Source organism: Vitis vinifera, chromosome 17 (genome assembly GCF_030704535.1).
Source record: "Vitis vinifera cultivar Pinot Noir 40024 chromosome 17, ASM3070453v1".
Taxonomy (NCBI): Eukaryota; Viridiplantae; Streptophyta; class Magnoliopsida; order Vitales; family Vitaceae; genus Vitis; species Vitis vinifera.
In genome coordinates, this window is record NC_081821.1 from 1069154 (window position 1) to 1095392 (window position 26239).

General features: G+C 35.6%; 1 protein-coding gene across 2 annotated transcripts; it reads right to left on the minus strand.

Annotated features, from left to right (window-relative positions):
* Positions 1-1887: 1887 nt before the first annotated feature.
* On the minus strand, positions 1888-23713 carry LOC100266246 (protein MICRORCHIDIA 7). Of its 2 annotated transcripts, XM_010665472.3 has the most exons (20): positions 23079-23712; positions 13873-13947; positions 13733-13767; positions 13565-13643; positions 12729-12821; positions 12547-12631; positions 11841-11916; positions 10156-10284; positions 9720-9818; positions 9493-9594; positions 6455-6616; positions 6273-6368; positions 5409-5460; positions 5216-5327; positions 5015-5085; positions 4478-4881; positions 3343-3419; positions 3151-3238; positions 2479-2601; positions 1888-2395 (listed from the first exon to the last, which is right to left on the minus strand). In XM_010665472.3, exons 1-20 carry the CDS (start codon positions 23521-23523, stop codon positions 2306-2308), a joined length of 2493 nt encoding a protein of 830 aa, XP_010663774.1. In that variant the 5' UTR covers positions 23524-23712; the 3' UTR covers positions 1888-2305. The 2 variants fall into 2 exon arrangements, with proteins under 2 accessions (XP_010663774.1, XP_059590035.1); XM_059734052.1 differs by having other exon boundaries at positions 1888-2601; positions 23079-23713.
* Positions 23714-26239: the final 2526 nt, after the last annotated feature.

Consider the following 26239-nt stretch of genomic DNA (forward strand, 5'->3'; position numbering starts at 1 on the left):
GTGAAAAAATGAAGGTTGTGTGGTTAGGGTCTAACTAACTTGAATGTGTTGGTTTGACTTAATTAGATGTTTGGTCGTATTTTTATTATTTGGGTTGAACTTGGGTTAAGTTTTCTCAATTTAAACTCAATTTAGATTGGACTCGGGTTAAAGTTCAAATAATTCGGGGCTAACTTGAGTCAAATTTAATATTTTTATAATGTTTATTATTCTATATAATAATATTTATTTTTTTATATTTTAAATAAAAAAATATAAAATTATAATTATATCATATATTTTTTATTTTAAAAATTTTATTATTTAAATTATGGTATAAGTATATAGAAAAAAAGTTTTTTAAAAATTATTATGCATGGATCTTGAATCATGCAATTCTATTAATCTAATTTGATCAATCCAAGTTCAACCTGAGTTTTAAAAAATAAGATTGAGTTGGGGTTAGATTGAGTGGTTAGAGGTCGAGTTGAGTTGATTATTTCTTAATTCGAGTTGTGGTTGAGTTAACCATCAACCTGACCAATCTACCTAAATTGTAACCCAAGTTATTTCTATTTTTTAAAAACATTGAAGAAAAAAAAAGAAAAAAATAATAATAATAAAATTTTCCCTTGTTTCATTACCCAAAAAAAAAAATTTTTGAATAAGGTACTTTTTTACACACTTTCTCCTCTCTTACGTTAAAATTTGAGAAAAATATTTTAGTAATTTATCATTTTGTAGTGCTTTGTTTCCCTTATCCTTTTCATGTACTCGAGTATTGCAGAATCATTTTCCCAGCGGCCAGGAAAAAAGTTGTAGAAAATTGGCTCTCTTGTAGGCGCCTTAGCTATGTTTCGTAAGAGTTGTGTTTCAGTTGAGGAGAAAAAATAAAAAAGTTTTAGTGTTTAAAAAAAAAAAAAGGAGATTTGATAAATTGTTTTTAAATTTTCTTAAAGGAAAAAGAAAAAGACAAAAGGAAAAATTTGTTTAGATAAACAAATTTAGTTACTTTTAAAATACTTTTTAATTTTGATTTTATAAAAAAATTATAAATTAAATTTATAAAATATTAATTAAATCTAATTAAAGTTTTATATAAATTAAAAAAAAAATTTTAATTATAAAAAATTAAAATAAATAGATTTTAATAAAAATAAATAGTAATATTATGCATCTTTATAAAACCATAAATTTTTAAAATGAATAATGATAATATTTTTAAAATAAATAAATAAATTTTAATTTTTTTATGGATGCATCTAATACCCAAATACAAACAGATTATTCGGGATTAATTTTTATAATTACTATTATACATCTTTATAAAACCATAAAATTTTAAAATGGATAATAATAATAGTTTAAAAATAATAGTGATTAATAATATTTTATTTTAAATGAACTAGGAAAAATAAAGTTTATTTTTTTTAATATATAAATAAGTCAATCATCACATGTGATGCACACATATACCAATTATGGTCTAGTGGCGATGGAATTACTTTTTATAATTCCAAATTATTTTTTAAAAGTTAATAGTTTTATTAATAAATCCATCATATTAAGATTTATTTAATTAGGATTTTTTCTAATGAATTTTTTTAAAAAAAAAAAATTATGAATTTAAGATTCTATTTGTTTGAAAATTTTAGAAAATTATGATTTCAAGATTACAAAAAAACACAAAATCATTAATTTTTTTGCAGTTAAATTTATTTTCCTAGAGAAATTTTAAAAAATATAGATATGCATAAAAAAAAAATTAAACAAAAAAAGAAAAAGAAAAAGAACATATATTTCAAAGAAAAATCATATTTGAAGGTTACAGCTAGCTTGGTGGGGGAGAAAATTAACCATTTGCGCCTTCTTCATTTGTGAATTTTTTACAGTGGTTTTTCACAGAAATAAAAGAATGAAATGAACCTTTGTATTCACACCAACAAAAGAAGCAGCTAAGCACTAGTTTAGTTACAGATCAACGTAAATAACAAATTATGCATATATATACTGCAGTATGCATCATTCTGATTCAAAATTTGGCATCAGACCCAACCCCCCAAAAAAAGACAAGATCAAAAACTTTTCCTTTCAATCCATTTTCCTAAATATATTAACAGGGAGTAAGCAGTTGGGGGAAGGCACCATACCAAAAGCTAGGTTAGTAAACCATTTAAAGAATGATGCTGCTGCTGCTTTCCTAAATTCTGCACCCATACTAAAATCCATATGTTAGAGAAGCCAAAAACACGCCTGATATGAGGGAAACCATGACCATGTACAATATCCAGGAACAGTTTAGAAGTCTCTGTTGCAGATGAAGCCTTTAGCGACGTTCTGATTTGCCATTAGGGGTCTTCATCTTCTCCAGCACCCTCACCCTCTCAAGCAACTCTTGGATGGTATTAGATGCTTCCTGTAATGATGATTCTCCAAGTTGATAAAAATTTCAACTTCAAAATGAGAGAGAAAATGACAAAGATTCAGCAAGAAGCTAACCCTTAATTTCTTTCTCAGGTTTTCCTCCTCAATGTCTCGTCGGTCCCTCTCCTCTGAGAATATATCAATTAGACTGTCCTGCTCTTTGTTCATGTCCTCAATTTTCTGTCTTGCCTCCTGGAGCTGATTGATGGCAGGCAGGGATTTCAGAAAAATTAGGAGACAAAGACAATATACATGAAAAAATGGAATGATGACTTGTAGTTCACTACTTACTTCAAACCGAAATCTAGATGAATTTTTTTTGGTCAAATAGCACATAAAAAATATACAAAGAGGAAGGGAAAAAAAAGAGGAAAAATTGAACATTAAAATCATTCAATCAGCCATGGGAAGGAAATGTGGCTGTAATAGTATGTTTTTTAAGGGAATTTGACAGCTCTGATATAGGTGAGGGTCACACAAGATCATTTAATCCCAAAAAACCAAGTGGTTCTCACATGTATATCATATCAGATGCAGAAGCTGAGGAATTAAAACTATTCCAGTTCAATATTGCCAAGGATATATTTGTAGGTAACGACAATTAATACAAGTGAATAGATGTTGTATTAGTCATTCATCAACATCAAACAGATCAATCCATGTTGCCAAAAAACTGTTTCCTCAGGTTTCAGCATGGCTATTGAAGACCAGCAATAATGCAAGAACAAGAAGTAACAATGCACTCACCTCAGTTTCAAGTAATTTACACTTCTCTCTTTCTTTCTCCAAATCACCCCGCAAGGCAACTACTGTATCACCCTCCTTTCTCTTTAATCTGCACAAGCAAAAATAAAGGAAAAGGAAATTAACGATAATGATTTACTAGTACCAGCATGAAGTGAAGCACAATACATGTGTCTCATGGGAAGAATAACCCACCTTTCCTTTAGCTCACAATTTTCTTCTCTTAACTGTTCTAATGCAAGGGAATTGGAGTTTCCATTAACATCATCTCCCTGCCATTTGAAAGAATGCCATTTATTAAATAATGTTCCATTGAACAATCACACAAACCATGAAAAATTAGGCCTTATTTGGTAACTGTTTTTTAAAACAGTTATGAAAAAATAGTTTTTTAGAACAGTTTTTGAAAATTGTTTTATGATGTTTTATAGAACAAAAGTCTGTTTGGAAATCTAAAATTGTTTTTAACATGTTTTTATTATTTTTAAATATGTTTTAAAAATAATTTTATGTCCATAGCTTTATTTTTAATCATTATATATGTTTATATAATTATTCTTTAAAACAACTTAAAACAATTAAAAGTTCTCTGAAAACACTATATTTTCTGTTTTATAAGAATAGAAAACAAAAAGAAAACAGAAAACAGATTCTTATTGCCAAACATGTTTTTCAGTTATGTATAATTTGAGGAAGAATTCAGTCAATAGCAGGCAAGTGTCTCAAACAAATAACATAAAATAGGGTTTCATGCCTTAGCAGCCAAATGCTAGAGTAACTATAAATCAGGTGTAGACCGAGCATTCATCTTGTTTTCAAAACTATTTCTGTTCTTTTCTGTTTTTTTGTTTCTTTTGGTGTGTTTATGCATAGGGGTGTGTGGATTTGAATTGATTCAACCACCCTTTTTTCCTTGTGATACGATACAGACCTTCAAATGATTGTAAAATCCCAAATAATCCACTACTCTACACAGAATACATTGGATGTTTACAATGCTAAAGAAACAGCTCATTAAAAAAAAAAGAAAATTCCCCTCTAATGTCAAGGAGGTTGAAATAATAGATTGATGGCTGGCACCATCCTTTTCTCCTGTTGACAATGTCCTGTATTGGGGGTATAACCTCTGTGCATTTTCCCCTCTCAAGGTTGAGAACCTATTGTGTCCTAACAAATTTCACACACATACCACCAAGCTGATGTTTTAGGCTTTAGCATGTAAAAATCCAGTTCTAAAATTAGGTGATGGAATGTCAATGCATGCTTGCTTTCAACAAACTAATGCAAAACAGGAGCTTTTGAATGGAGAAAGACAGCGTCGAGAAATGACCTTTGACTGTGAACGTGTAGAGATTTGATGCCCGTCTTCTCCAAAAGAATTATTAGCATGTGATGCCTTATGAACTCTACCATTTGCTTCTCTCTCAGGTAGAACAGCTGGCACGTCATCATCATCAACATCCTCTGCAGAAGGTGATGATGGCACCAAAGAACTTTGCTCTTTTCTAGGTCTTGTGGGCATATGTGTTCTCTTTTCCTGCTTACTGGATGCATGTCCATTTCCATGACTCTGGTAAACTGTTTCTGGAGTTCTTTCCAATTCTCTCCCTCCCTGCTTATGATTTGAGTGTGAAGCATGCTTGTCTAAATTTGAAAGTGGAGTCTTGCCACTTGAGGCACCAACCTTCTTTTTAGGTTGTGAAGGTGTTTGGGGAAGATAATCAGGAGATGTTTCTACAAAATTTGGATACATTAGTAAGAGATGGCAAGATGACTTAGAAGTTCTCTCAATCAGTGGACATAACATTTGGTTGAACAAGAAACAAAAATTTACGTGTATAAAAACTGTTGGGATCCAACCAAATACCTCTAGCAGATTCATTGATTAATTTCTTGTTACGCCGAGGAGCATAGCCAATTTTATGACAATATGTGGTCCTGAATAAGACAGTGAATAACAATTATCAACAATTAACCTTGAAAAACCCAACATCAGACACTGTTAAAGCCACCATTTTAGCCCAAAAGTGAAGTGGTAATAGCCTTAACAGAGATGAGAAGAACAAACCAGTATGTCTTTTGCATTTGTAGCAATCGTGTCTCAAGCCTTGAAAGAACTATTGTACGCTCAAACCCCTGCTTATCATGAGCTGGTTCAACAAAATTAGCCTCCAATACGCCTGCATTAGAAATGAAATACATCAGAAGGTGAACTCGAGTCATTTAATATACGCTAAGGAATCTCAAAGCAGAAACAAGACCTATTACTCCTCGGCCATCACTTCCTGCAGCATTCCAAAGCCTCCAAAAGGGCTGTCAAAACAACAATACTTTCATCAATAATGAAACTAACTTCTTTTTCTGCGATCTTCAAAACCTTAATTTTATCACTCTTGCTAATTGGTCAAATGTTTTATTATAGTTTTGAATGGCACAATGACCTCCAGGAGCTGTAGCACCCATGAGCAGCCCCAGGCCCCAGGTGCAAGCCTTGGTGAATTCACACACAACTTAACATACATATGCAATTTGACATGCAATTATATAGAAAAATAACTTCACATTTGAACATGCACTGATGTAACTACAGAAAAAAGCATGCAAACATTTATTACTAGAAATGGATAATAATTTTTCTTCAACATGAGGTACATTAAACAAAAGTAATTGATTTTGCTTTTCACAAAGAACATTCAGCATTATGTAGATGTTAGCAATATACTACTAAGGGGGAAATTTCAGAGAAGAATTTAAAGGAAAAATGCCGCAAAGATATTTCAGATAAGAAACTTCCTGAGAACTTTTGGAAATGAAATGACTCGATTGTAGATATTTTTTTCCTTCTAGAGAAAGAAGGTTTCAGGCATATCTTTAGTGTATATTGGCATTCGTAACTCAAAGCGGGCATCTTGAGTTATTTTTGGTGCATGATTCAAGACCTCATTTGCCATAGCTGTTAATTAGTTTGCAACTATGGTTTTGGCATATTTCTTTATTAAACCAGTACTTAGAATTATAGATAGGAAGCTACTTCTAACAAGCATCTTAGAGAAAAGAACAAGGAGATAGTTCAATGAATGAGATCATGCAGTATCAGTTTTTCATTTAAATGGAAGAAAGCAGACCTTAATAAGTCGATTCTTGTGATAGACATTAAATCCTTGAACATCAATATGGTGCTTTGCATCCTTCACGAATCCAATAGTCACAACAGCAACCATCTAATAACACAGTGGCTACTGATTATCAGAAAATAGTGCGAAGAGGGAGGTATCTCAAACCAGACATAAGTTTTAACAAGTATTACATTCAAATCCTTAGGGACCCCGTCAGCACTAGGTTGTGGTCGGTATGTAACCTCCTGTGTCATCATCATATCATTTACTACATTGTGGTGCTCAACATCTTTCCCACGAAGAATAATTCTGAAGCCAGGTGGAAGTCTAAGATACAAAATTGATGCATAACTCTGCAGATTGAAATAAAACAATTAGAGAACCAAATGAGATATAATACAAGCAAATGCCTGAGAAACAAGCAATTGTCCCTCATCACCTAAAAGGGGAAAAAAAGGTTCTGCAGCTTCATGATAAATAGTAATTCATGGGTTACAACTTTCTTTTTTTGATAGGTAAATTTTTGTCCTCACTGGGACTTGAACTTGGTACCAAACACAAATCCTCTCTTTACTTTTAGACCAGAATTCATGAGTTACACCTTTACCCAGTTAAGGGTGGAAAATTTCAATTTGGTATATAACAATGCAGTGGGAAACAAACAAATATATATATCTATATTAGGAGCCACCAAAAGAGCAACCCAAAGTACACAGTGGTAAACAAAAATATTGCTTAATTTCATTTTCAGCATCCTCACAAGATTGGGTTTGGGCCAGGAACAGATATAAACATCCTGCACTAGATCACCCCAATATATGCCAGAGAATCTTATAGTTGACAAATAAAAAAGAAAATAACTACAAAAACAAGAGACGTAGGAACAAGATTGGGTTTGGGCCAGGAACAGATGTAAACATCCTGCACTAGACCACCCCAATATATGCCAGACAATCTTATAGTTGACAAAGAAAAAAGAAAATAACTACAAAAATAAGAGACATAGGAACAAGATTGAGTTTGGGCCAGGAACAGACGTAAACAGCCTGCACTAGAGCACCCCGATGTATTCCATATTTTATTTATTAGTCTTATTTCTTTAAATAATTAAAAAATAGCCCAATATACACACCATTAAGTGGGATCTTCCTGAACCTAATCCCCTCTTTGTTCCCTCAAATCTCTCCAACCACCAAATCTTATCTTCCATCAAAGCTTTTCTTTGTTCTTTTTTTCTTTCTGATCTTATCTTCCCATAGAATCTCATCTTCCCCCAAAGTTTTTATTTTCTTCTCATATTTCTTTCTCCTTCCTGCTACAATGGCTGCTGCTGCTGTGTCAATGTTTCCTTCCCATGATGGCTGCTGTAGCCTCACATCATCCCACATAGCTGCACCATTACTGAACAAGGAGTCCCCTTAACCACTCTCTCCACTACCCTCTACCTATCTCTCTCAAGTTTTGTCCATAACAGTGCATCATCTCTCAAACTTTATTCCCAAATTATACATTATCTGTTACTAAGAGTCTTTTTGGTTGTTCAGCATAAAAAATTTCGAATAATTTTAACTATATTTCTTTTGATTGTTGAAGAGTATTGGATTGTCATTTGGTTGTTGAGAATGCACAGTGGGAGAAGTAGGGTGTGGCAGGCAGGTTCTTTGGATTATTCATTCCTGGGCATGATACATGATCACTCCGGCCCAGTTTGAGCCAAGGATGGGCTGGACTGTTATTCTATAGGGGCAGTGTTGGGAGAGGTATCGTATCCAGCACTCACTCCACTGACATCCCTAAGGGCATTCATAACTTCAGAAAGGACTGTATAAGGTGCACAAAAAACCATAACCAAGGAAAAAATAGCTAATCAATAAGGTGAAATGCCAAAAGAGGAAATACCATCCAGGAAAAAAAAAGCGAAATCACCAAATTCTCAAAAGACTAAAAACCATTAATAGAAAAATGTTATCATTTAGTTGCAAGTACGGGATTCTAAGACCTAAGGGAATGAAAATATGTACCATTGTGCCAGTTATAAGTATAATGTGCTCTAATGAGGGGTAATACTAATTACTAAGAGGAATGATAAGCTAGGACTTCACCAAGACAACTGTAACAGGAGAAGCTTATGGGAACTGCTACTGTAGCTCCCACAAGAGCATAAATTTCTGTTAAATTGTCCCATTGATATAACTGGGTAACCAGTTAGCACATAATCCAACCCCACCCCCACACACACTCAAAATAGGAACATTATGGTGGATCATTGACTCATCGATTAACTACAAACACTTGCAGCCAAGATCTCTTCTATAGGTTACAACCAAAGATCTATCAGCAAATAATCTTACCAAAGTTGCTTGAAAACAATTATTTTTTTTATAGGTAAGGGAAAGGGTCTATTAAAAAAGAGACACCAACAGAGCGACTCAAGGTATACAATACCTATATACCCACCACCAAAACGGCCAAAACAGTAAAAGGAAACAATCACCCAAACGGGTCAAAAAACAACCTTAACTAGAGCCCAACCAATCAACAAAACTAACTAAAGTTAAAGGGCGATCAACTATAAACAACTTTGTCTCTGACCAAAGGGAAAACAATTATTGAGATCTTATGCATCTCAGATGTGACTAATGGCTGTAATCCATATCTTATTTTACATATATAAAATTGCCCTTTCACTATTGTAATAAGCCCTATCCTGCTTGTTGGGAGTCTGCAACATGAATCCTGTTCACCATTCAGGATTTCCATGTTGATAATTGTTCAAGTAATGATTTTACAAGGATTTTCAACCTAAACCACCTGTTCTTCTCCAGCTTGGAAGCTGTTGAAGAGAATAAGGAACTAAATACAAGTCAGGCAGGATTTAATGATAATTAAGGATGTCCAAGCAGTAACTTCTGCAGCTAGTTACGGTTTACTCCTTTTTCATTCTTTCTTCTTTCCACTCCATCTTTGTTCTCTATTATCCAATCTACCTAAGAAAATTCCTTCTTTCCTTTGCTACATAATTTAAACAAATGTTCAAATTAGTCCTAGATGGCCATAAGGCACCGTAAGATTATTATTGAGAGCTATAAACAAAAATCAAATAGATGTAAGAAAGCAATGTCAATTATTATAGGAGGCTGACAACTCAAAATTGATCCAGTCATCGATCTTTTATCACAAAACAGAAGATCTCATCATCTCTATCATGCAAACTAATGGCATTCTTTACCCTTAATGAATGTCGGTAAGTCAAAAAGTGCCTGGAGTTTGGAAACTGTTTTGCCATTTGGATATTCTTCTCATCTCGGTTGACACCTCTAATTTGAATATCCTGCAGTATTATATATCAAACCAAATTAATCTTAAAGATAGAATTCTGTGGAGAATCTCATTTAAGAACAATGAAACAGGAAAGCAAGGAAACTGGTTTAAAAATTGGAGTTGTTGGAGACTTACTTTGGGATCAGTGTCAAAATCAAGCTCCAACTGCCCAGGGTCATCCTCCCAAAGGTTGTATATGATTATACGTGTACCATGTTCTTTTATAAAATTGAACTACATAGCAACAAAAGAAATACTCAAGACATGCTATGGAGTAATGCACAAGAGTATAAATCATGCTATGCAGAACAAAAAGAAAGGAAGTGAAACATGTGACATAATATCAAGTTACGATATATGTTCTTATCAATTCTACACACCATTAGATAAGGGATTTATAAACATCTTAAAGTGATTAATTCAAACATTAAAAAAAAAAATGAAAACTTCATGTTTCCTATTTAACATATGATGCAAAAGAGGTAATATGCATGATGCAAAAGAGGAATATAGACGAAAAATGTATATCATATGAGATATCTGTTTCCACATAAGAAGAATGGAGACTAACCTGTCGAAGAAGATCCAATTCACTTGAAAATGGAGACCACTGCATTATTGTTTCCACGTTCTTATTCCAATCACTGGCAGATGATCTTATCATCTTGTTCCATTCCCGCCCTCCTTTCTCATAGTCAATCTTCCCGTTTCAATCCACACAATAACAATAATTAGAAGCACCTAATTAGAAGTAACTTACCAGCATAAAAAAAAAATGCATGAACCACATTCCAGTGTTATTAAAAAATGAAGTTAGTTGACAAGCATGAGCAAGGTACTGAACTATGGTGGCTGTAGTGCATCATTCAACATCACTCAACCACCTATAGTTGCAGTCAAGACACATAAGTAACAGTTTGAGACTACAGTATTCCTCCAAATATAAGACCTTGGTTTTTCAGGATCCATAGAACCAAATAAGGTGGGGAATGTTAAGCAAACAAGCAATGCAGAAATTTAGTGAACAACATAGATCATAATAATTCAAATACTTGATGACAAATAAGACGGTTTTTAATAATGCAACCCTAAAAGTGACTGCAATGCAACATGTTGAAAAATGTTTTTATAAAGAAGGTTAGTTACAGAGCAAATCCTAGAAGTGAAATGTCTATTCTATGCCAAGATGCAACAAGAAGCAAGTAGGCCTGGCCTTTTCCACTGTCAATAATGCTTGGTAAATGAATCAGATCAAAAGACAAAAGTCCCAAAAAATAAAATACTGGTCATCCGGAGGGAAGATGAGAATAGTTCTCCTGACTTCAAATGCTCCACCTGTATCTTCCATACTAGTCCTAAATAGGTAAGATCCAGTTCTTTTTCCCTCCTTCATAGAAAGAAAAAACCCAAAAGGTCTATGCACTCACCTTTACAAATATAGGAATTTATCAACCAAAACCTGGTATTAGAATGGGATAACTCACATGAGTTTTGCAAGGGAAAAACCTGCACAGGCAGAGGCAGAGGCACCTTGTGCCCAGGAGGGACCAATGCCCCCCCTGAAATTTTGGAAAAAAATATATAGGAGAAGGGATTTGATCCCTTGACCTATGATTTTGAGTAAAAATTGTTAGTTATCATTAGGCTATACTAACATTGTATGTCCCCCCCCCCCCCCCCCCCCCCCACCACCACCACCACCCCTCCCTCCCCACACCCAACCACCCCACCCCTTAAATAAATTTCATATCATGCCCTCCCCAAGCTTCCTTTCTAGCTCTGCCACTGTGCACAGGCGACAAGGTTATTGAAATGGGTTCAAAAATTTCAAACCCTTTATAAAATAAATAATAAAAGATTAGTGTAGTGAACATGTGTGCCCAACCCATAACCAACACCACTCCTCTCCCTTCCCCATCAAAACAACAACTTCCCCCAAGCCACTTAAGAAGGAGCAGTAGCCATCATGTAGCAATTTTGAAAGTATGGATGAATTAATTGAAGTTCTAATTAATGTGGAAAAAATTCAACAAAACAATGTAAATGTAATGTTCAATATTGTGACCCATGAATAAATGATACAGCAGGCCTGTAAAATGAATCCAAGTATTTTCACACATTTAGCACAAATACTGCCCAACTGTAAAACAAATCAACACATTAAAATGCTGTCAATTTCACACATCAAAGATGTACATTGTAAACTGCCAACAAAAGATGAGTCATGTCCAAAGATATAGAAATATGCATTATTACCATGGGAACTACAATATCTTCCTTCCCTGTGCTCCTCAAAAATGTGTAAGACAGCAATCCAATGCTCTGTGTGGGGCTAAAAGAAAACATCAAATGACTTAATTAATTTTAATGAAAGATTCACAAATCACATAAAAGTAGTCATATCAGCAAAAAATATAAAATAAAATAAAATTGAAGAGAAAATGGAAACTAAAAAATCAGATAGAGAAATATGTAGATAAAAAGATTAGAACATTATTGAATTAAGTAGTCTTTTTTTTCCTTTTTTTTTTTAAAAAAAATCTCTGTGAAACTGGCAAAAGAGAATTTCATCACTGATCATGACATTTAATACTATAAATTTCCAACTTTTTTAAAAGTTTAGTCTAACTCATTCATGGAACCATCTACCTAATTTAATAGGAAACGGATGTATGTGGCATGCATGTGTATGTGTTGGGGCCCTAGAAAGTTTTGCAAGCAATTCATTCCATATGCCTCCTTGAAGCAAGCTACAGGAGGGTAGTGTAAGGTTTTGCCAAGTTGACTACAGTATTAAAAATTCAAACTAAGTACAGAAACAAAGAAAATTCTCCATAAGAACAAAATATCTTCCAAAAGTAGACAATTTTATCATGGTTAATCAACCAAGCTAATGAAAAAACAATACTTTAACAATGTAATGCAAATGTAATACAAATGAAAAAAAAAAAAAAAAAAAAACCTTTTTCCATCCTTTCCACAACAACGTGAGAACACAATAACATCTGCTCCAAGCCTCATGGTACTCGTCTTAAAACCATTTCCATCTGATAAAAAAATATACACAGAAAAAAAAACCACAAATTATATGCCATGGTTCCTTAAAAAAGGGCCATCTTTTGCTAATAAGACTTGGTGACTTACATTGACCAATGGTGTTTGCTATTTTGCTTTTTGCAGAATACCCAAGAGACATGCATTGTCGCATTTTCTCTGGATCCATCCCACCTCCATTATCTACAGATGGAATTCAAAATTCAACCATAATAACAACAAATTTAGAAAGAAATTGAACTTAATGCCCACCACATACATACATAGAAATTTAGAGGACTAGCAACAAATAAAATCACACACAGCACATGGTCTTCAGAAATATCAACAATGAACAGAACCAGGTTTAAAGAGTAGAAGAAATGTTCTCTACCCTCAGAAGAAAAATGAAAAATCTATCCACTACTAAGTTTTAGACTTCAGTCCAATATGACAGGACACTTATTAACTTAGATTCATAAATTAAAGAACCATTTGTACAATCAGATATAAGCAATCTGCAAATCCAAGAGAAAAGAACTCTTAAAAAATCTCAATTTGATTATGGTTATAATAAATAATACATTCAATTTTCCAAGCTTAATGATGAAATAGAGTACTTAACTCCATAAAGCAACGGCAGTTCCTATAAATATTTTGTTCCAATTCTCTTAGAAATTCTATTTTGGACCTCCAAAAAGCATGAACTTGTGTAGGGCTTTTGAGCTCGAAACTACACCCACAAAACACACCCAGGATATGCAAAAACCATCATAATTTTAAGACCAATAATTAAAACAGAAAAATATGGCATGAAAGGAGATGTTATAATTTTAAGACCGACAGGAGAGGGAATTGCTTCTGGAGAATGGGTATAACTCGTTATCTTAACTGAAACACACAGATGCCTGCTCATGCACATACACACACATACAAGCATCAAATACCTTCAATCAGCAACATTCTGTTCCCATCTTTCTTATTTTCAAGCATATCTACATTAACATAAGTGGCTCCGTTGCAGATCTGACATCAAACAAATAATTTAGTCAAAATGAGAAAATGAAAAGTATACACCTGACATTGCTTAAAAAGAAAAAAAAAATGCAAAATACCTCATCCAGTGAATTGTCCAAAAGCTCTGCAAAAGCTGCAAAGTTCCACAGCCATTAGAAGCAGATTCCACAGAAGGAGAACACAGAATCATGGATATGCAGGTAAGCTCAAAATTTTAGCTTAGATTGAGCAAGTTTACCTCCAAGAGCCCATTTATGACTGGTGGCATTGGAGTGTAGGAACTTGGGGTGAACCCTGACATGATCCAAGCCACCTACAGATATGAAAGAAATATGGTATAGCAGTTGATCCTTGCCCTTGAAAGTATATCAATGAAGATATCAAAACCTCAGAATGTATGCTATGAGAACCAAATTGTATTCACATCACAAAATGATAGGCTCAGACCTATTGATAGAAATGGCCTTGAAATGTCATTCACACCAGTGCAAGGGAAAGGAAAAAGAAAAACATAGAAGATGAGGGAACCATGGCTAGGGGTGTCAACAATTTTTTTTTTTAAACAGTTATCTGTGATTCCATATTCTAATGCTACTCGTTGTAGATGAATCTACATAACATTTATTTTGGATGGTTTTTTTTTTGATAAGCAAATGATATATATAAAACGGCCAATAGCCTCAAGGCATACAGGAAGTATACAAAGCTACCAACCCTCAAAAAACAACATAACGAAACAAGCCCTACTTGGAGGCTAACCACTCCAAGAAACCTATTAGGGATTTCGACTCCATGTTAATGTACACTTTAGCCCAACCCCAAATAATGTATACAAGAGACGTTTTTAATTTCTGACAATCCAACACCCCCCCTTTTAAAAGCTAGCCTATTCCTCTCCTTCCATATATTCCAAAAAATGAATAACGGGATGGCCTTCCACACTTCTTTTCTTTTCCTCCCCACAAAAGAGCCTTTCCAACTACTAAGGACCTCCTTTACAGAATTTGGAAAGACCCACTGCACACCACACAACGCAAGAATGATATTCCATAACCCTTTTGCCACTGTACAATGAATTAATATATGGTTGATCGTTTCCTCTTCACACCCGCACAAAAAACATCGATTAGGTAAATGCCACCCTCTTCTTTGCAGCCTATCCAACGTGAGGACTTTCCCCCAAGTAGCTTCCCAAGCAAAAAAGGCAATTTTGGTTGGGACTTTGCCTACCCAAACATTGCTATGAGGGAAATCCAGCCCATGAGAGTTTGCCAACACATTATACGCATACTTGATTTTAAACAGCCCGTCTTCACCCTTCTTCCAACAAACCGCATCGTCTTCCATAGTAACACTATAATCCCTCAACACGGCTAGAATATTGCCCACCAAGCCCACCTCCCAATCATTCAAGTCCCTTAATAGCCCTAAGATCCATCCTCCTTGCCCCGTATTCTGATCCCAGCATTCCTCCACTGTGACATTCCTATGGGCAGCCATGGAAAAAAGGTTCGGGAAGTCTTGGGACAGCACACTGTTACCGCACCAAAGGTCAGTCCAAAACCTTATTCTGCTACCTTTTCCCACCTTAAACCCCATATTTTCCCAGCACCAAGTGGATTCCTTCAAGATCTCCTTCCAAACTCCAACACCAAACGCCCCGTTTGCCTTCCTTGTCCTCCACCCAAACTCCTCTTTCCCATACTTGGCCTCAAGCACTTTTTTCCAAAACTCCTCCTTAGCACACGCGAATCTCCAAATCCATTTGCCAAGGAGAGCTTTGTTCAAGATAGTAATTTTCCTTAGCCCCAATCCTCCCTTCTCTTTTTCCACACACACCGCCTCCCATTTAACCAGATGACTCTTAGTCCCCCCGTTAGTTCCGCCCCACAAAAAATCTCTTTGAAGTTTTTCAATCCTTCTTGCCACTGATTTAGGCATACGGAAAACCGACATTTGATACAAGGGGAAGCTAGACAACGTACTCTTTATAAGAGTGAGTCTACCACCTTTGGATAGATATTGACGTTTCCAAAGGGATAGCCTTCTCCGCGTTCTCTCCTCCACCCCATCCCAAGCGGAAACATCCCTATTTGGAGCCCCAAGAGGCAAACCCAAGTAAACAGTAGGTAGTTGCCCCACCCTACATCCAATTTCAGCCGCCATATCCAACACCCCATCCACCTCCCCTACCGGAATAACCATGCTTTTGTCCAAGTTAATCTTCAGTCCAGAGGCAGCTTCAAACCAAAAAAGGACCCAGCCCAAATGCAAGAGAGCCTCTTTCTTGGCTTCACAAAAAATAATTGTGTCGTCCGCGAAAAGAAGGTGGGTAACTTTAACAGCCTGCTCTCTATCTCTCCAAATTCTGCAGCCCTTGATAAATCCCCCTTCAGCAGCCCTAGTGATAAGCACACTTAGTACTTCCATTCCCATGATAAATAAGTAGGGGGAAAGGGGGTCCCCTTGCCTTAAACCTTTCGTGCTTGAGAAGAAACCAGCTGGGGCCCCGTTCACCAGCACTGAGTATTTGACAGTGGAGATACAGTACCACAACCATCCTATCCATTTTGATCCAAAACCCATCTTTTGCATGACCTTTAGCAAGAATTGCCAATTGATGCTATCATACGCCTTCTCAATATCCAATTTACAAACTATACCTTTCTTTCCCCTCTTTTGCCACAAATCTATCACCTCATTTGCGATTAAGGAACCATCAAGAATCTGTCTCCCTTTGATGAACGCATTCTGATCAGGAGATATAACCTTGCCAATAACTTTTTTGATCCTATTGGCCAGCACCTTGGCCAGTAGTTTATAAAGGCCCCCAAGCAAGCTGATTGGCCTGTAGTCGCCTAACTCCTCCACACCCCCTTTCTTTGGGATCAGCACCAGAAATGTGTGATTCAGACTCTTAATGAAAGAGTTCTGATCATGGAACTCCTTGAATAACCCCAGCAGATCCTCCTTGACAGTCTCCCAGCTATTTTGCCAAAAAGCTAATGTGAATCCGTCCGGGCCCGGGGCTTTGTCCCCGTTCATCCCCTTCAAGGCTGTGAAGATTTCAGTCTCAGAAAACGGAACCTCAATACCATCCGCTTCTGAGGGACTGATCTGGTTCATAAGAAGGCCCCCTATATCCGCCTTCCAGCCCGGATTTTCCGAAAGGAGCTGCTGATACGCGTTTGCTATTCCTTCCCTCATATCTTGATCCTTTGTGAAACTCACCCCATTTATCATAATTTTGGACATGGCATTGATTCTCCTATGGGCATTGGCCATGCGGTGGAAGAACCCCGTGTTCCTATCCCCTTCCCTTAGCCATAATTCCCTAGACACTTGCCTCCAATGCACTTCTTCCATTGACACCCACTTTTCATAACTCTCCTTAGCTTCCTTCTTTTGATTTAGCTCCACCTCTGTTAAACTCCTCATTTCTTCCACAGAATCCCAGGACTCCACTTGCTGAAGAGCATCAGCTTTGTTTTTCTCCAACCTTCCAAAAACCTCCTTATTCCATGTTTTTAGATTTTGTTTCAGCCCCTTCAGCTTTGTCGCCAATCTGTAACTCGGTCTCCCACTAACCTCTATCCCTTGCCACCACCCCTTTATCAACTCTTGGAACCCTTCAGCTTTGAGCCACATATTTTCAAACTTGAAAGGAGACGGACCTCTCCTTACCCCTCCCCCCTCTAACAGAATCGGGTAATGATCTGATGTTGGACGAGGCAGCCTTCTGTTAAGAACCCTACTAAATTGATCTAACCAACAAGGGGTTGCTAGGAATCTGTCCAGTCTAGCCCGCGTTTGATTGTTGAGCCCCCCACTCCAAGTGAAGGAACCCCCTTGCAAAGGGATATCAACGAGTCCTAGCTCGTCAATGATCTGGGCAAACCTCCTCATAGCTGAAGTAATTCTCCCAGTTCTATTTCTATCATCTATGTACAGAGTTATGTTGAAGTCTCCTCCCAAGCACCACGGCTCCTCCCACAATCCTCTGATTGCCCCAAGTTCCTCCCATAAACCCTCCCTATCTTCTCTAGAAAAAGGTCCATAAACCCCCGTGAAAACCCAAATTGCACCATCACCCTCATTCCTGAATCTACAGGAAATGGAAAACTGGCCCTCTTCCACCCCCAGAATCTCCAGAGATCTTTTATCCCAACAAATTATGACACCTCCTGCTGTCCCCTTAGCATTCAACACCTTCCAATCAAGGTATCTCCCCGGCCCTAGACTCCTCACCATCTCATCAGACATCACTTGCACCTTCGTCTCTTGGAGACAGAATAGATCCACCTTCTGACTCCTAATCACTGACTTAATAATTTTCCTCTTGAGCCTATCATTCACGCCCCTCACATTCCAGCTCAAAATTCTTAAGTTCATTGGACACCTACTTTCTGGTTCCCTCTGCCCTTCATAGGGCCTTTCTTCTTAGCTTCCCTTTCATAGTTAACAGAACTTTCCAATCTCTTGAGCTCCCTCTCAAATCTTGAGGCCTCCAAAAAACCTTTACCTATGATCTTCTCCTTTCTTTTTCTGATTTTGTCCAAGAAGTTCAGGATTTCCACCTCCAATCCTTCCGTAGAGAAGCCTAGGAATTGGCTGAATCTAACCAGACTACTCTCCTCCCAGTTCAGTTGGTCCTCCTTACTACCCTCTTGTGGCTCCGTCTGGTCTGCCATCCATCCCAATTTTCTTCCCAAAGGCTCAACACTATTTATTTCAACCAGATCCCAACAGCCATTCCTTTTCTCTATACGGTCCTCTACATTTGGATTTCGGGACCCGCTTCCAATCACAGCCCCCTCCCTTTGCATCCCAGAATGGTCGTAACCCTCCTTTTCCGGAGACCGACCAAAATAAAAAGAATTAGAGGAAGAAGCCCCTTGTACCCTAAGACCCCCCAAATTTACATCAATACCGTACCTTGCAGCTTCTTCCTCCAGCATCCTCTCTGTATCCTGTGATGGTGGGACCTACTGCTGCCTTCTCCCTATCTCTTCTACTCTGTAATTGATGAACTCATTCTCCGTGAAGGCATTTCTATTCTTATCAGTGAGGCCAGGGGAGAAGATCTTTAAAAGGGGCCCATTGTCCACTTCGTGGGCCTGATTGAGACTGGACTTTCCTTTCTGAAGCTGGCCCAGTCCATCAACTGTAGCTCGTCCCAAATTTGGATCTTGCCGCAGCCCAAACTGGTCCCCCATTGGGCTTAGAGATGGCCCAGCAGCCTGGATCTTCAAGCTGCTAGGACCCACAGACCCAGCCCACGAGTCGGGCCCCCGCAGCTGGCCCACATGCGAAAAGACCCGTTCTGCTGTACCCTCTCTCTACAACAGACGGCACGTCCCGTCTCCCATCTGACGCTGCATCTCGATCCCCACACCCACCTTCTCCTTCACTCTCGACCCCGCGCGTGGAGTTACATCTCCACTAACCTCCCCTCGTAGCCGATCGCTCAGGCAGCGTTTCCTCCCCTCTTCCTGCCTTAGCACCGACACCGACTCCCACCATAGTGATAGGGAGTAAGAGATCTCTTCAATCTCTTGTGAGGCAGAAAGGTCTAGTATAGATTTTACCTTATTGTGATGCCTGGGATAGGTGATCAAAACCGATTTAAGGACACTTCAATGATTTTAATTTTGTTGCAAGATAATGTAAGCAAACAATGGAAAAGTGGGGGCTGTTGGAGGTCCTAACATTTCTAGAATACAGCATATGTTCAACAAATGTAGGGGTCCTATAAATTGATATTCTTATGATATTTGTGGCAGTGAACAATTTCACCCTTGTTTCTTTTTCTTAATAAGTGTAAATGTATTATAATAAAAAGAAGTATACACGATGTATACAAAGGCACCAAAAAAACCGAAAACAGCACGGGAATACAACAAACATCAGCTATGCCCTACAAAGAACCTATCCAGTCCACAAACTCTAACAATGATAAAGATCCGACTCCAATATGCATTCTTACCCACTCCCAAAACAGACACAAGAAAGAACTCTTAATTGTAATTTCACCCTTGTTTCTACATCACTTTTAGTCCTCATAATTATGCAAACTGACAAAGGCAATATCAAGACAATAAGACCTACTTTGCTTGGGCATAAAGCAAAGATCTAAGCGATAAAAGGCAATAAAAAATGTATACACACACACACACATATCATCCCTTGTTCGTTCTTTCAGAACACTTCGTGTCTCCCATGCCTATGTGTGTGTGTGTTATGCTTCCCACCATATTTAAACAATATAAACATCATAATCACAAGCATTTTGACAATAACAAGAATATTACAAAACAATTAGTACTATCAAACTTTTCATACCTTAAGTATTCTTGAGGAACCTCACACATTAATTCAATAATTTTCAAAGGCTTACTTAAGTTCTATCAAATTAAAAACCTCTAGACTCTTTACTCTAAAAAACCTACAGTTTCTATTTTAAAAGGCTTTCTAAGTCTTTAAATCATAAGGAACATGACAAATAAATAATAAAAATATTAAAATTAGTACTATCAAGTTTTCATACCTTAAGGCTTAAGCACTCTTGAGGAACCTCACACATTAATTGAATAATTTTAAAAGGCTTACTTAATCTCTATTGAATTAAAAACCTCTACCCGCACTACTCCTTTAAAAGACCTATAGGTTCTATCTTAAAAGGCTTACCAAGTTCGTCAAATCAAAAGGAACCTCACACATTAATTAAATACTTTTACATAGGGTCTTCTACATAAGGAAACTATTTCCTTCCATTTTTTTTAAACACACTACTTCCAAATGAAGAAAAGAAAAAGAAAAAACGACAATGTCTACTTTTAACACCTTACTAAGTTTTCCAAAACCTACGAATCCCATGTCTTAATTAAATACTTTTCAGCAGCTTTCCTACTCAATCTTGTGAGAACCAAACCAGCTATTAAAAAAGGTAGAAGGATTTGGTTGGACAACAGCAGCTTGGAAGAGGCTACAAACCATTAATAAGGTATTCTTGCTTAGCAACTAGCAGCCTATCAAGAAAAATAGTTTAGTAACTAGCAAATATATCTGCCCATTTATTTGTGCAATGGACTCCCATGCATCAGCAACCACTGAATAACATCAACTCTGAAGAAAGAGGTCAGGAATTCAATACAAACACAAGTCAAGCACAGCACTGCTTATTGTGAGTGGGCTAGTAGGCTAAGGTGAGTTGGGTTCTCCTTAAAGCAATCAAGGAGCAGTTGCTTTCATAGCACCATATCTTTATGAAAAAAATATGTAAAACTTTGTGGAGGATGCTTCCTTCATGCATATTTTGGTGTGTCTACAAAGGACTTTTGAAAGCCTTGAACAATCAGAGTTGTTGTTCAAAGACCAATTCCTCAAAACTTATTTCATTTGGTTGAACGGAGAAGGAAAAGAAGGTCTTGATCAGTGTTATCAAAGGTGATCTCGCCTGGGTTTTGCCTAGGCCATCGGGCTAGGTAGGGTAGATAATAGTTGCCTTTTGAAGACCTAGACAAGGCAACTTCAAAGAGGCAACGCCTAGGCAATCGCCTTGGGATAAGGCACAAGGCATAGAAGCGGTCGCCTTTGACCATGAATTAAGATTAAACATACTTAGATTATAATTTCATTCAATCTAACATTGAATTAAACAAAGTATTAGATAAAATATTATATTATCAATTATAGAGATAAGAAGATGGAAGGTTATTGATCTAGTTTTGATGGAAGTAATGACAATTTTAATTTCAATAATGACTATGATGATGATGCCTAAAGCTTCTCTAGAATGTTCAATCTCTTATTTTGTTTTTTATTTTGCTTTTTAAATGTTTGAAAAATTAAAATATATATTTAGATAGGATGAATATCTTTAAACAATATAATGTTTTTTATAATATGGGGTATAATATTTAACACTTTCTATAATTATTACCATTTTGTTAATTTTATAAGACATCGTGAGTGATGAAAAATTAGTAGTGTTGATTATTGAAGACAACACTTATATTGGTTGAATATTGAATAGGCAAATATATGCATATTTTTTATCGCCTTACTATAGTTAGGTTATTGCCTTGTTTTTCGCCTTTTGCCTTACGCTAAAAGAAGTCTTACCGCCTTGATATCGCCTTTTGCTTTTGACAAGACTGATCTTGATCCTCTTATTTTTTAATTCATTAATTGATTGATTACTTGGGTATATGGTAGGCCATGTTCTAGTTATCTAGTGGTGAGCTTTGTATACTCCTAGTGTACCCTTTTTTACTAGGTGCTCCTATCTATTATATTCTATTTACCAATTAGCCAAAAACGAAAAAGCAAAATAACACAAACCAAATGATGATATACCCAAGTGGAAGAAAAATGTAAGCAAAATATCATGCCAAACCAGCATCCACCCCCTCCAATCTCCCTAGAACACCAGTTGTTCGATGGGGGAAGAGCATCCTAGTGACAGGTTCTGGCTTAAGCTAACAAATTTCAGTAATTTTGTGAAGATGCCACTTGTGGGTTTTGAAAAGGAGATCATCTCCTTTTTGAGGAAGATGGAGGTGAGGAGTGGGTGTTATGTGGGATAAAGACTTTTCAATTTTTTATTTTTTTTTATAGGTAAATAAGAGTTTGTAATAGTAATGCCTAGAAGTGGTGAAAAAAGTATGGGATAAAGACTTTTCATGGAAACAAATGTAGCATTAGACTTCATTATTTTCTAAAGACTTTTCAAGGAAGCAAATGTAACATTAGACTTCATTATTTTCTTTTCTTCTGCTTATTGATATCATGTTGTAATTAAAATATTTTTTAAAAAAATAACTCAGCATCCGTTTCCAGAGGGAGATAGGAATCTAGAATGCTTGGTTAATTACAAAAGTTCCCCTATATTAGGTTAGTGTAGGAGGAGGAGCAGGGGGGGTCCAGCTCAATCTGCGAGATAAAGCTAAAATTCTTCTGCAAAGTTTCAAGGGGAAGTCTGTGGGAACAGTGAAGGCAAAAGAATTGACAAGAGGCATGTTGGATTCCTAGGTCTTTAGAGCTTCGATTTTGTTTGAGTGGTGGTTTGTTGCTCTTTCCTTTTGCTTGCCTTTCTGCAGTGTTTGTATTTGGTGCGCCTTTTACATGCGATTTTAATATAATTGCTTTTTATATGCCTTTTGGTTGCCGAGAAAATTTAGAAAATAAAATAAAATTTTAATAACATACTTTTCTTTGTTTAACTGATCCTTAGGACCCAAGAAAACAAAAACCTTCCCTGAATTGAACCTAATACGATTATTTGGCTTCTTTCATACTAGTTCTTCATCTCTGGAAACCAAAACAACATAAAACTGAAAACACAAAATTGAATTTTTATTGCATCTCCAGTTTCATCAGCAAGCAAAGACATGATTAAAACACCATCACAATCAAGAGAAACAATGAACATGCACGAATTACCAGCGGATGAATCGAAATCGCCACCCGGAGCTCCTTCATACTCTCCAGCTTTCCAAAATAGCTTGCAGCTTTGCTCAACCAAATTCCTATTCGCAGTAGATGACCGCTGGGCAACTGCTGTCGGCGAGGTCACCGCCTTCGGCACCAGCGCCGGCGGTTCCTCGGGCGGCAGAGGATCAAGAAATCCGAGCGGCAAAACAATTCCTAATCCATCCAACTTCTTCTTTTTCGACAGAACTCCTTCGAGACCGCTAGAAACCCTAAATCTCTTGCGACCGGAAACGGTTGCGTCATCGTCGTCGGAATCGGAGGAGTCGCTGGAATCGGACGAATCGCTGCTACTGAGTTCAATCAGAGGAACCGATTTCGAAACGTCGTCGTTCCGATTTGGCTGCAAAGCTTGCGCAAATTCTACGATTTCTTGCTTCACCCGAGCATCCTCCATGGATGAAACGCAAGAGTTTAGTACGAAGAACGCGAGTGCACGTAACGGCCAATGTGGCTTCAAAAACCAACCGTTAGGTAAGCCGGAGGAATCTTCACCGTTGGATCGTGGAAATCTCGGGATTAGCTCCCCGGGTTAACAAAGCTTTGTACAGAGTAGTTGCCGAGGAGGAGAGGCCGATTACGCACGTCCTCTCTTGGATTATATATAGGGTTTAGCCGAAGCCAAAAGAGCGCCATTTGACGCACAACAGTGGAGCGTGTACAACAAACGCCCTTCTTTTAGGTCCACGTTAATATTATGAAAAAATTCATCACATGTTTTTATCCAAAATTACAATTTTATATTGTATAGATTAAAAAAGAAAATTATTTCTTCCAGAATTACAATTCCTATGTAAATATTATATGAAACAACTCATACATTATTTGAATGTGAAAATGTGGAAAACAATTTTCTTTTCTTTTACTTATTTTCATAAATATTTTTGTAAAAATATTCATTTTATATTTATCTCAATTATTGGTAAAACAAATCTTGAATTATATGGATTCAACCCTCTAACTTATTTCATTTAATATTGGAAAAATATTTAATTTTTTACCGCATATTATGATATATATATTGACTTTATTCAAATAGAAAAGTGATAAATTAAACTCAAAAATTTATTATTAATAATAATTGAGAAAATATAGGGAGCTTACCATTTATTATTTCTAATATATAATTTAAGATATGTTTTATCATTGTTGTAAATTTAATATGTCCCCATAAAAATTAACTTGTAATTTATGTACACTCTTTAGAAAGTAAATATAAATATTTTTAAAGTCAACTTAATTAGGTATTAAAGTATATATCTACACGTTATAAATACACATAATATTATGAATTAAATTAGGGTTAATTTCGTTCACCTTTCTTATAGTTTTAATTAAATACATCTAATCTAATTGATTTAAAATTTTATCAAATACCTTATATATCATTGTCGTTTTTAATTTTCACTCAAAATAAGGAAGATATTTAATAAAATTTCAAGCCTACAAGGACGGGATGTATTTGGTCAAAACTTTAAGGAAGATAAATGAAATTAACCATATTTCTAAAATTAGGAAATACTCTTTTTATAATTTTTATCATCTTGATAATTCAATTCCTCTTTAATGGTTTTTTTGGTATATTGAATTATTTTTGGTAAGGAAAATATTTTATTACCTTTTTCTTTAATGCTTACCTTTTTTCAGTATTAGGTCTTATTTGGCAAAGGTTTCTTATAATAGTTTTTTATTATAAAATAAACAAAAAGAAAAGGTGTTTAAAATAAATAAAATGGTGGGTGTTTGTTAGTCTAAGGTTTCTTCTAAATACCATTTTGATGATGACAAAAGGTTGAAGAACTAATAGTATTTGAGCTTAAATGTTTATGATATGTTTGAGAACTGTTTTTTAAAATAATTTTTTATTATTTAAAACAAAAAATATAGAAAACACGTTTAACAATAAAAAAATATTTTTTTATTTTTTGTTTTATGTTCTTAATAACAAAAAATATAATGTTTTCAAATAACATCTTTTAGTTGTTTTATATTATTTTCATTTTTTTTAAAGTTGTTTTAAAAAATAATTATACAAACATGTGAAATAATTAAAAATAAAACATTAGTTATAAAAATTATTTTAAAAATATAAAAAATTGGTTAAAAATATTTTAGGTTTTTAAATAAACTTTTATTCCACAAAAATCAGATAACGATTTTAAAAAATAATTATCAAACCGACCCTTAATTTATAATAATCTTAAGAGAGTTTAAAGCAAATAAGGATGATAAAAAGCTTATGAAAATCTTGTATATTTGAAAAACTTTTAGGAACAAAAATGTAAGGTTCAACTTGGTGCACTAGGGACTCAAATTCATTTCATGCACTTTATGTTATATTTATTCAATCATAATTTGATTAAATTAAGTTTATACTTTTATAAATTGGGGTGGAAATCTCTTTATATGAAAAAACCAAGCTTAAAATCTTCAAAATCATCTTAGAAGGATTTTCAAATTTTGTTGGAGATACATGGTTGGTTGTTTTCTCCTTGTTCTAAGTCAAAGAACCAAACTTGCATGTTTATTATTATTATTATTATTATTATTATTATTATCTTTTAGGATTTAAGGGAATTGATCGACTGTTAAATGCGATCTATCAAAGTGGCTTTGGAGGCCTAGAGAGGTGTCTTAGGTGGTGGCCACTTGTTGAGCCACTTAGTGTGACCTATCAACCATTTTTTGATGGTGAGTGATTGCTGAAGTCCTTAAAAGAGCTACCACGAATTAGCTAAAAAAAATGATAAGGTAGTTAAGTATAATAAGTGAGAAAAAAATCATACCTTTATCCTAAGTCATTAGCGAATTGGCAAACTTTGTCTTAATCTAAAATTGGTTTTTTAATTGTCATTAGACTGTCACATATATTTTTGAAGTCTCTTAAAAATTCTTCAAAATACCATGATAGGTTTTTTTTTTTTTGGGTCATTAACATATTCTTCATTTTTTTTTTCCAAATATAATAAAGGCAATTGCTCTTTAAGAGAAGTTTATACATCATATATTGTGTTAATACCATGTTGAAAACACTTTCTTTTATAGTTTCAATAACTAATGGAGCCTATGGACTCGCGTTTTTCACGTGTGTTTTTTATTTATTTGGTGAAAAA